The sequence below is a fragment of the Antedon bifida genome, chromosome 8 (genome assembly GCF_963402885.1).
Source record: "Antedon bifida chromosome 8, ecAntBifi1.1, whole genome shotgun sequence".
NCBI classification, from domain to species: Eukaryota; Metazoa; Echinodermata; class Crinoidea; order Comatulida; family Antedonidae; genus Antedon; species Antedon bifida.
The window spans coordinates 8,211,693-8,223,514 of record NC_136233.1 but is presented as its reverse complement, the minus strand read 5'-3'; the positions used below and the strand labels follow the sequence as shown (position 1 = coordinate 8,223,514).

General features: G+C 33.0%; 1 protein-coding gene across 1 annotated transcript; it reads right to left on the bottom strand.

Moving 5' to 3' along the window:
• Positions 1–359: 359 nt before the first annotated feature.
• LOC144850270 (CBY1-interacting BAR domain-containing protein 1-like) lies at positions 360–7,908 on the bottom strand. The gene is made up of 8 exons (XM_078707511.1): positions 7,855–7,908; positions 7,333–7,410; positions 6,741–7,044; positions 6,280–6,381; positions 4,981–4,986; positions 4,116–4,220; positions 3,210–3,323; positions 360–2,163 (listed from the first exon to the last, which is right to left on the bottom strand). Exons 2-8 carry the CDS (start codon positions 7,362–7,364, stop codon positions 1,918–1,920), a joined length of 909 nt encoding a protein of 302 aa, XP_078563637.1. The 5' UTR covers positions 7,365–7,410; positions 7,855–7,908; the 3' UTR covers positions 360–1,917.
• Positions 7,909–11,822: the final 3,914 nt, after the last annotated feature.

Sequence of the window (11,822 nt, the reverse complement as noted above, 5' to 3'; positions counted from 1 at the left end):
ACATACCACGTTATGCTGGGGGTGCTGACTAGGCCTGACAAAGTATAAGTACAGTTTATGAAGACCTGCAGCTCCAATTTTCAAAATTTTCTTCGCTCAGCCCCAACCATATAGCTGGTCCAAGATTTCGTTTCATATTTCGATGTATAATAAGTGCATTTTCCAGGGACCTAACAGCTCTATTTTTCAAATTTTCTTAGCTCTGGCCCAACCATGGTAGGGCTGGTCCTGGAGACTGGAGATAAGTGCAATTTCCAGGCACCTAGCACATAGGAAGTAGTGTTAGTCCCGCATTGCGGCATTTATAATGTTAGCAGCACCCGCAGTGTTCATGTAACAAAACATATCTTGCTAAAATATTACGATGTTGTAAATTTATTTTAAAATGCCTTTGTCACATTTGAATTGGAGGATGAACATATTGCAATTTATAGGACACATTGTAATACAGTATAATTATTAAACTGAAGTGCAGTAAAGTTAAATACAGTACACAGAAGAAGAACTATAAAGACTCATGACTTAGGTAAGCATATATTAACCAACTACAACTCTACCTATAAATAGGTTTCCACCACCCCAGCACATAATGCCTACTTTGCCTGCTCATAAGTACAATATCCTATTTACACTAACCTATTTACACTAACCTTCAAAACATGCTACTTTCAAATTAACAAAAACATTTACATATAATTTTGGTTTAATACTGTACAGAAGATGAAAATAAAACTAGTATCTAAAAATAGTAACAACACTACTACAATTCTAGCTTGCACACTTCACGTTGTTAAACAAAGTAAGGCTAAAGCAGACTAGTCTCCAACCAAAATTAAAATATATACAAATCTATACTCTACATTTTATTCTATTCATATAATTAAACTTTTTTCAATAAATAGTGTGAAAAATAATTGGAATACTATATTTTATGGTTAAAAAATGTTCTGAATACATTTTCAAATATTATTGGTCCAAGGTGATAAATTCAAAATGAATCCTGATTGATACAATTTAAAAGTAACATACTGTATAATATGCAAATATTTACAGTCCTGTAGGCAAGGTGAACTACTTTTAAATAAATACATTTGAACAAGGTGGTAAGATCCCTGCGTTTGCATTCCAAATTTCAATAAACAACCATTTTACAGCGTTACACTTTGGTGAATCATTTGAGAGGTTAATTAATAATTAATTAAATATCTTAATCCTTAAATAAAATGTTATGTAAAACAAATTTGAAATAAAATTATAAAACTTTTTTACAGTCAAATGTAAGGTTTGGGTTATTAGAATTGCCTGTAATTCCTAATAACAGTTGTTTATTATTATTAAACAAGGCATGGAGACATTTTCATAAGCAATATCAAGGTTTCTTTTAAATCAAGGTATTTTTTATGAAGCAAATAATTAACATACTAGAATACTCCTGGATAATTGATAATATTATATTGTATTAATGTATAATAATCCATCTTAAATATGTATTGTCCCCCTCAACAAATTATTATTAAACATTTTTCTGTTGAATATGCAATTTTAATGTCACATAATAGTTATCCACTTTGACCAAAAATTGAAAAAAAAATGTATTTACCTGAAAAAATTCTAATTTAAAAATAGTCAAATTGGCTGCCAACCAATGGATTTTTGGTTGAATTTAACCATTTATATTGTCATTTTATAAAGAGAAAACATTATTTTTTTTGGGTGTTTTTTCTATGGAAGTGATTAACTTTATTAAAACTACAAAATAACCTATTCAAAATCTGATTTAATTAATCTTCATTTTTCATGTTTTTGGGGGACAATACATCTTTAAATTAAAATAGTTATATCTGACCGATACCTAATTTGCCACTACATTACATATATATAATCATCCCTAAAATCATCATATATTTTGTCATTGCTCTAATACTCATCATCCTCATCATCATAATCATCGTCTTCCTCATCATCTTCATCCTCATCCTCCTCCCAATTTTGTACAGTTGTCTTTTCCTGTTGACTTTTACTTGCTTTCTTCTTACCGATAGTAGAGGTCTTGGATTGGCCAGTGGAATTCAGAGATGCTTTTGAGCCAAGGTGAGAATTATGGAGACCATTTCGACTGCCACTCTCTGAACCTCCTAAAGGTCGTAAACTGTTTCTGAATTCCTAAAATTAAAAAAATAATAATATATTAGAAATACACCCACTCATTACTCTATAAAGAAATTATGGCATATTGTGGAAAGCAAGTCCGTTTAAACGCCTTCAAACAGAATGTAATGCTACTGCCACTTTTTAGTTTCCTTTGAAAGAGGTTTTAGACACAGGTTTGTTTTTAGTTTGGAAGTGTGAAGGGGGACTAGTACACCTGGTGTAACTTGTCTGAATTGCAATTATAATCGTCACAGCTATACAAGACAGACTGAAATTATTATTATTTGTGTGATTATGATTTAGTAAATAAAGCTTCTACACATTTCGCCCTTTTATTTTATGGATTTAAACAATGACACATGGCGGAAAAATATACATTGATGTAAACATTGGTGCTACATGGATATGTACAGGTAACCATCTTCATAGATACATCTGGTAGCCATTGACATAAAGTTGGCATTTAGATTATTGCTACTTTTTTAAAGTGTACACATTATTTTTTTTTTTTTAGGATGACATACCACAGACATTGCAATAAATTACACAAAGTAGTCAGTAATGTATACTAGGTCGAACTCCTAGACTTCTTTCTAATGAAGCTGGCCCTGATGTAGTTGCATCTAGCAAGTTGACTTGTTTACACAACTCTACCAAGTACTGATGGTATCTTTCAACCTCGTTGTTTATTCAGTGTTGTGTAGAAAGTAAGTATTTTTAATGACTTGTCCAATCCTACAAGTGGTTGACAGCCAGTGATTGTCATTACTAATCACATAGCGCCAGTCAGTATAATTTGCATCTATATCTTCGTCTGAGGGCATTTGTGGCCTAGTACTCTTTGAAAGCCATTCACTAGCATTCTCCTTAGAAAGGTATTGTATGTTGTGCTAAGTTTGGACATTTTATTTCCTGTTGCCCTCCAAGCATGGCAACCATAGGTAAGTCTACTTCTAACCAGGCCATTAAGAAACATAGTTCTTGTTGATAGATGGATCTTTCTGTTTGAAAGCAATGCTCTTCTGGGCCAAGAATTTGTTTACACTGAGTTTGCTTACCTCTAGATCATCATCGTCACTTATTGAGTTAATACTCTGCCAAGCATTTGTATACACTTCAAGACATTTTGAATGGAATAACATCTCCACTGTTAAAAACTCATGTAAAATTGTCTAAAATATAAGAAAAAAAATTAATAAATAAATCATACACCTTTATAATAATTTAGAGGTAGTTTGAAATATCTTTTAAATGAACATGGATACAGTATCTCAACATGGTTTTCTTAAAGGCAGAAGTCTGATCATTTTTAGTTGGATTAATTTAAAAGATTCGATATTTTCAATAAACACTCTTACATTCTAAAACAGCTTAAAAATGTGTCTAGACTTTACAGGGGTTAGGAATAATGAATACATTGTATATATTTAAAGACCCATTCCTTACAATTTTTGACATTTTGTAAAAACAATGCATATATATTACTTTAAAACGATTAAACCAGGTCATTCCATTTTGCAGGCCCGCCTAGCTGTAAACAGCAGTAATGTACAAACTTTGTATGCTAGCTATAGGCCTAGCCTGATATTGTCTACTATACTTTTTGTCTTTATTACTATTTTTTTTTCTTTTTTGGTTTAACTATTCAAATGTTTCATAAACAATAATTACAGATTCTGTATACATTTTCTGTTTTTAAAATTTTTTATCCTGTTTTAATATTTATACTTTAGTATTTTGGCCTATACATAGTACAGTACTATGCTTTAGATTTTTACTATCTACCCAATAATTTGTTATTATTTTTTAATATTCATATTTGTTTTGTCTACAACACTTAAACATTAATTTAAATTATTTTTTTGAACATCTTTTTACATTATTTTCTGTATAGTTTCTGAACTGAAATTATTATTATAAAGTTTTGTTTTTTATTTGCATATCTTTCAAAAATCATTATGTACCTTAATATCTTGCATCTTCTTCTTTTCAAATGAGTCCATCTGCTCCTCCAGGGCACGGTTTGACCTGGATGCATCAACAGTTGCTTTTTGCAGTTTGGATTCGGCCTAAATAATAGGTCATGGAGTTTAGTTTAAATTATCTCAGAACTCTAAATGCTGACAATTGCAGGAGTCATCCTCCTGTGAAAGCTCACCGATATTTAATGTATAAATTTATTACTTAGACTCCACTACTAATATTGCATTTGTTAGGAAAAAATGTATTCCCCCAACCCAATTTTCATCATCTACTTGGCATATCCATTTCTTACGGATACCTAAGATTGTTTTTAATAGCACTCCATCTAATTTTTTTATATTTTTAATACTTATAGCACCCCTTGTTTGACCATGCTTTCACAAATACTCCCAATATTTCACATTTTTGCAGGTTGTGACTTCTAATATATACTCATCTAAATACATTTTGTGCTAGTCCAAGAACATCTAGTTTTGGAATAGCTGAGTGTAATCTACTGTACATGAAAACAAATATCAGTAATTTTCAATAGTACAGTAATAGTATTTGAAAAAAATGTAAATGTAAAAATGTTCCTTTTATTGATCTTAATGCCACCCAAAAAAATATTTAAATAGATAATTTGGAGTTTTTACAAAAGTATGTAACCATTACTGAATGACGTCAAAATTCTATTCATTTGCATACAGTGTAGTTCAGTGAAAGTTGCGTTAAATCCGTTTTAATCTCGCTTCAAGATTTCCACATATAGGAAACCATAAAAAGTTTAACTTACATCACAACTGTTCATTACTGTTTTTTACAGTACATACTTACATATACCTGTACTAGAAAAAATACATTTACCTGTGACTGAATAAGTGATGTTAAGGTCAACATGCAGAAAATGATCAAGGTTGTACACATTACTATCATCACCCAATATTCTACTACCTGTAAATTTGTATATCTTTAAAATATCTATAAAATTAAATTTGTCTTGAACAACCTCTTCAGATGATGGAGGAAGATCTGGTTTCTTCCTCCACATTGAGAAAAAGATACACATTTGAATGTGTTGGCCCTTACGATGCATTATTCACAAAGCCTGGGGCCATATAAGAAGGGAATAAGGTACACATTTGAATGTGTTGGCCCTTACGATGCACTATTCACAAAGCCTGGGGCCATATAATAAGGGAATAAGATACACATTGGAATGTGTTGACCCTTACGATGCATTATTCACAAAGCCTGGGGCCATATAATAAGGGAATAAGATACACATTGGAATGTGTTGACCCTTACGATGCATTATTCACAAAGCCTGGGGCCATATAAGAAGGGAATAAGGTACACATTTGAATGTGTTGGCCCTTACGATGCACTATTCACAAAGCCTGGGGCCATATAAGAAGGGAATAAGGTATGCATTGGAATGTGTTGGCCCTTACGATGCACTATTCACAAAGCCTGGGGCCATTATAATAAGGGAATAAGATACACATTGGAATGTGTTGGTCCTTACGATGCACTATTCACAAAGCCTAGGGCCATATAAGAAGGGAATAAGGTACACATTTGAATGTGTTGGCCCTTATGATGCACTATTCACAAAGCCTAGGGCCATATAAGAAGGGAATAAGGTATGCATTGTTGGCCCTTACGATGCACTATTCACAAAGCCTAGGGCCATATAAGAAGGGAATAAGGTACACATTTGAATGTGTTGGCCCTTACGATGCACTATTCACAAAGCCTAGGGCCATATAATAAGGGAATAAGATACACATTGGAATGTGTTGACCCTTACGATGCACTATTCACAAAGCCTAGGGCCATATAAGAAGGGAATAAGGTATGCATTGTTGGCCCTTACGATGCACTAATAGAAGAGTCCACTAATTTTGGGATTATGGACATCTAGGGAGGTCACTGGAAATTGCACTTGTATTCTTGGATAGAGGTGGGGTGGGGGGGGGGGGAGCAAATAAATAACCTGTAGATTGATTTTTTTTTCAATTTCTCAAGCCATCCTGCAGCCCTTCAAAAATGTTTTCAAAATTGGGTAAAGTAAAATTTGTATAAATAATGGTTATGGAGCATGGCATTAAAACGCATCCAGCTTTAAAAAACACATAATATGGCACATGATTATAAGGATACAATTTGTTGCCTGTCACCTGGTTTCTTCTGTCGCACTTTCTCTAGTTTCTTCTGTTCATTCAGTTCTTTATCTCGTGCAGAAAAGGATGTTTTCAGATCATCCTATCAAAATAAATATTATATTAATAAATATTATCAAACTATGCTTAGACATTGAATAATATTATCTACTCAAACTAGTAAACCTGTCAATGTCATAAAACTAAAATAAAGAGAATATTTTATCTAGTTAACATAGGGTGCACCGCCTATGGAGCACAAGCAACATTGTGTTGCGGGCAGTAGGTCATCATACGCACAGTGAGCTGTAGACTGTATACGGTTGTTTTCTTTACTCATGAGTCTCAAAATCTAATCTGCCATATAGTAAGTTAATATGTACATTTTGGAAGTGATCCTACTTGGAGAAGCGGTAGAGTAGAACAGTTTGGTTCATGAGGGAAAATCAGAAAAGTCACTACCTTTGCATGTTTGCATGCAGTTCCATAAAGGCTTAATGGTTGAACCACTTTGTATTCAAGTCGTTCAACCATAGCATGCCTGTAATCTTGGACAGCAGACAATTGTTCAGCGAAGCCTGTCATACCAGCTTTTGTTGTCTGCATTTCGTTTTCTGCATACTGCAAAATTGTTTTGGATATGTCGTCACCAGCATCACGTAGCTTAGCAACCTTCCGTGAATATGTTGACATGTTTTGACAGAGAGTTGAGAAGTTTTTTTCTACATTGATGATGCGTTGCTGTGCAAATTTGGACTGATTCTCTCTGCAATTGGAGTTCAGTTTTATTTAGAATCATTAAAAATATATAAATAAAAATAATTACTTTACTTTAGTCTTATATCTACACTAAGTGGGGAAAAATCCTATTTTAGATTGATTTTCCGTTTTTTTTATTATTTGTTGTTGTATAGTATATGGAATATTTATTCTGAAATAAAGTGATCAAATCAAATAAAAAATTAGACAATCATAGTCTGATTGAGGAAATATATATTTCCTTCATGAGACAATGAACAACAGAATAACAATTTCAAATACAAAATACTTTTACCTTGCTCTGAGATCTGATCCTCTTTGTGTCATCTTGAGTAAATAGGCTATAGGCTAGGCCTATGTAGTTAATTGTTTTCTAAATTAAAAAAAGGTAACCAAATCTTTTAATTTATATTTGAAATACTGCAGTCGGACGGCCTACTTACTAGGCCTACTACTACTACATGCACAGTATACGTAGTTTGTCAGAAAGTATATTTTCACTAATGTATTGATTCATTTTTTGAATTGCAAGCAAAAACAAATCCGTGGAGCTAGGCCTAGGCCACACGAATCTGGCATCTTTTATCATGATTGTTACGCGCAGCTCAGGTCACTTCGCCGTTTTGATATGCCTCGAGCCGTCCGTATTTACTGATGCTATAGGCCTAGCCTAGCTAGGACTACTTACTACTAATAAGGCGCGCTAGAGTTAGAGGATAGATAGGCCTAGTGCCTAAACTAACCGGCATACAATAGTATACTGTATCAACCCGTTATAACTTCAGCTTTAATAGACATCTTTATACACGAAACTTACCAAATTACTTAGCGAAAAGAATTTTACCGAAACTGTTGCTTTTTGTATTTGTTTGTTTTTTTTTTCGTCTTTGCGCCCTCTACAGATTTAGAATAGTTGATTGGTTCCTCCAGCATGGTGGATGATGTACAGGTATTGGTTAAAGAGATACAAATTTGTTGTATTGGGATTTTTACCGTTGAGTATAGTTTTTCCGTTAAGTACTTATTTCTATTCGAATGATTTTGTATTGAGTGACTTCCATCTCTGGAATCAGTAGACATGTTTAAATGTGTACTGTCCCCCAAATAAAACCTTGAAGATCATTTAGCTATAATAAGCTTTTGTAGATAATAATGATTTCGCTTATAGAAGGAAACAAATAAACCGTTTTTATTGTTTTATTTGGTAAATATACAATTTTTTTTTGAAATTATAACCTAATAATTTTTTTTCAGGGGACAATATATCTTTAAATTGGATAAAAATATTTGTCTGGCCAATATAAATCCTCTAAAATGTAGCGTTAGTTGTGATTAATTAATAGTATGAATAATCGGCGGTATAAATACGGAGAAAGATTGGTTTTCGGCGTACATTGCGTGTAGGGAGACCAGCTTTGGAACAAGTCAGATGCGTTATAAATAAAGTACAAACGAATTTAACTGATCGATACTGTCGTTATTTTGTACTTGTCGCGTCAGAAGCTTGCCGACATTATACCATATATGGCATTATTTGGCTGTGGAGAAAGAAATAAAAAAATTAGAAATGAGAGAAACGACACAAGAGTTAGCTACCCGCTACTAAAGCTGGTTGGTTCTAATTTGGACGCAACGCAAACATACGTAGGCGCAACAACGCTGAGTTAGTTCACCAATACAAACAACAGTTCGGATGATCCATCGCGTTGTGATTGGTTAAATTACCTGCGATGCACTTACGTCCCCATGTGAGTAACTCTCATGCGCAATACTGTACTGTTTATTAAGAAAGCTGTTTGTTTTGCCCGGCGTGTATTCCGTGATAGATAATCGGGAGCTATTCAATGATCAACAGACAAATAGGATTTTGAAAAATGTACCGTTACGCTAAATCAATTGTTTAGGGTACTGTGATTACATTATAGGATTTTGCATCACTAATAATCCATGATTATAACTTCAGAATAGAACTGAGGTTAACCTATCACTGTATATCTTTTTGAAGAAATAAAACTGAAAAGGAGCGATTAGTGAAGGTAATCCCACGGTATGAAAGTCAACAGCTCTGATTGAAAACCACGTCCTTTCAATATGTATGTATTTTTGTATTCATGGGATGGCTTAGGCTTAGCTTCGTTTTCTTTTCATCAGATAACTTAATGACATAGGGTAGGTGAACTAAAAATAATCGAATTGGAACGGCCTCCTACGCAAGTTTTTAAGACCGGTGGATAGAACTTATTTTGTGAATTTGGTATAGTTTTGTTGGTGGATTAGGGACAAGTCAAGGTCAGGGAGTGGAGTTAAAAATCTTACTTTTGTATAATTTGCCTTTAATTGTTCAAAGAGAAGTTCAAAAAGCCATGGAAAACATGTTTATTCCAATAAACCGATAAACACGCGATCAATTTGAGGATAATCCCACATATTTTACCTGTAAGTGTAATTCAATATCAAATATTGTGATATATTAAAAACTGTTTACTGTTAACATATTTTTTTCAAGATTAGTATATGTGCGAGTCGATTATACACAAAATGATGTTTATGCACAATAAAGGAACATGACGTGTACCAAAATTAATCATAATAGTTTCTTTTTAATTCTAAAATAGTAGCTTTTATTGCGAATGTTTGAAATGAACTGAAATGAATCGGTTTATTTATAATTAGCTTTTCTTTTTAAATGATCTGACCTAACTGGAATGAACACACAAAAGTAAAATGAGGACGACACAACATTCCATGATATAGGGCCTAAGGTCGGGGGAAACTTGCTTGTGCTGAAATGAAACATCTTATTTCGATTGCGTCGATCTTATTTTTAAACTTAGTTTAAGCGGCAACCGTTAGGCCTACGTCAGTTTGTTTTCATTTATCATAGTTTTATCCATTCACAAAGGGTAAAGATACCAAATAGAACAGTTTTGTAACTGTACAAAGATATGCCGCCTGATTTAATCCCTTGTTCTATAAGATAGGAGGACCTGAGTTCCCAAAAGGCTCGAAAACATTCAAACGAGGACTTGTTTTCTCTAATTGTTGATGCGTAACGAAAGGTATGGGAAGTTCTATGTTTCTTTACGCTTTGACTAATATCAATTAGTTTAATTTAGTAAGATAAACTTGTTATGAATCATATCATATCAACAAAATAACGAATGTGGAATGAACCGTCTTCTGATATCTTGTAAAATGTCTGTAAACAACTTTACAATAGGTACTCTGTTTTGTTGTCTTCCACCTGAACCAATTTGAGATATTTTCTTAGCGCGGATGCTACGGCATCAATTTCATCAGCTCAAGATGGTGCAGGCATACCAATCGGCTAGATTGCTTATTGTTTTTGGAAGAAACTTAGGCTTACATTCATAGTTGAATTCACAAATTATAGGCTTAGATATTTTGTTTTGATTGCTAATAATACTAGTAAACTCGTAATTCGATAGTATTTGTAGGCTTTTTTGTAGCAGTATGAACGTGGCAAAATCCCGGTAATTAAATTGGCTAATTACGTTAATGAACGTAATTATGGCGCTGATCATTGCATTTGTACTTATAGGAGTTTACTTTAGTTTTGTATTGTTTAATTCATCACGGATCGTACATGACCTGGGTCAACTACTCAAACAACACCATTAACTTCGCAATTTCATCTTTATTTTATTTATTAAAAAATCCAATGCTGCGGTTAAATACATTAATTGACTATAATACACAAACACGCGAAGATGAGTTATAGATAGAATTAATGGCTATGTTCCAGTTGATTGAATTTAACAATAAAGACTTATCTTACTTTAGACAAACCTTTAGAAAATCTGGCGCCTCACTGTCTGCTATCAGGTAGACAATTTCTATACTTTTCGTTCTATTTTGACTATAGTTATTTTCTTCTTGTGAAATTACTTACAATAGTTTCTGACTTTATTGTGAGTAAATCTCAGTTCCTTTAAAAATCCCATTCAATGAACCAGAACTAGATGTTTTAAAAAGCCAAGCCTAAAAGGTATTCTCTATTGAAATATTGTAAAGGATTTATGGAGGTAAAAAGAGACAGCAAAAATCATTGATTTCTGAAGGTTAACTAATCTATACGACATCAAGTTAGGGCCTACATTTAATCTAAAAAAAACTTTTGAGATGCGTATTTTAATACACATACGCAGCTCAAAAAGTTATCAGGGAGAGTGAAATGATTATCATTTCTCTCTCTCCTAAAGTTATCTTTCAATAAAAGTGAATGAAATGAAATTAATTATAATTATGAAGTTTAGTGTGGTACCGCCCAATGGTTTAGAAGTCAGGTTAACGGCTTGAGTATAGTCGAGACCCGTGAAGAATGTAAATGTGTATTAGCTAATCTTTCAAAACATTTTCCAACTTGATTCCTTGCCATAAAACTATAGTAATTCCGATTATCACCATATATGCATACAAGTTATGAGACAGATGGTTCCAGAAATTGAACGAAGTGTTATGTCATCGTATGTCACAAGTAGTATAAAAAGCTGTAGGCCTATACATTATCCTAGTAACCGTCCGTAAGCCCCATAAGTCTTGATCATAAAGTCATTCTTTTCGACACAACATCATCAGCAATATAAATAGCATAGTTATTGTCATCATCTATATCATCATAATTATTATTATTATAATCAGGTCAGGTTATCTGTCATGTCATCTTTAATAGTAATCAATCCAAGAAGTTATAAATACCCAGTTATAGAGGCATATTATTCAATTGATATGAAGAAGCCACTTATATGATTCTATAATGTTTTG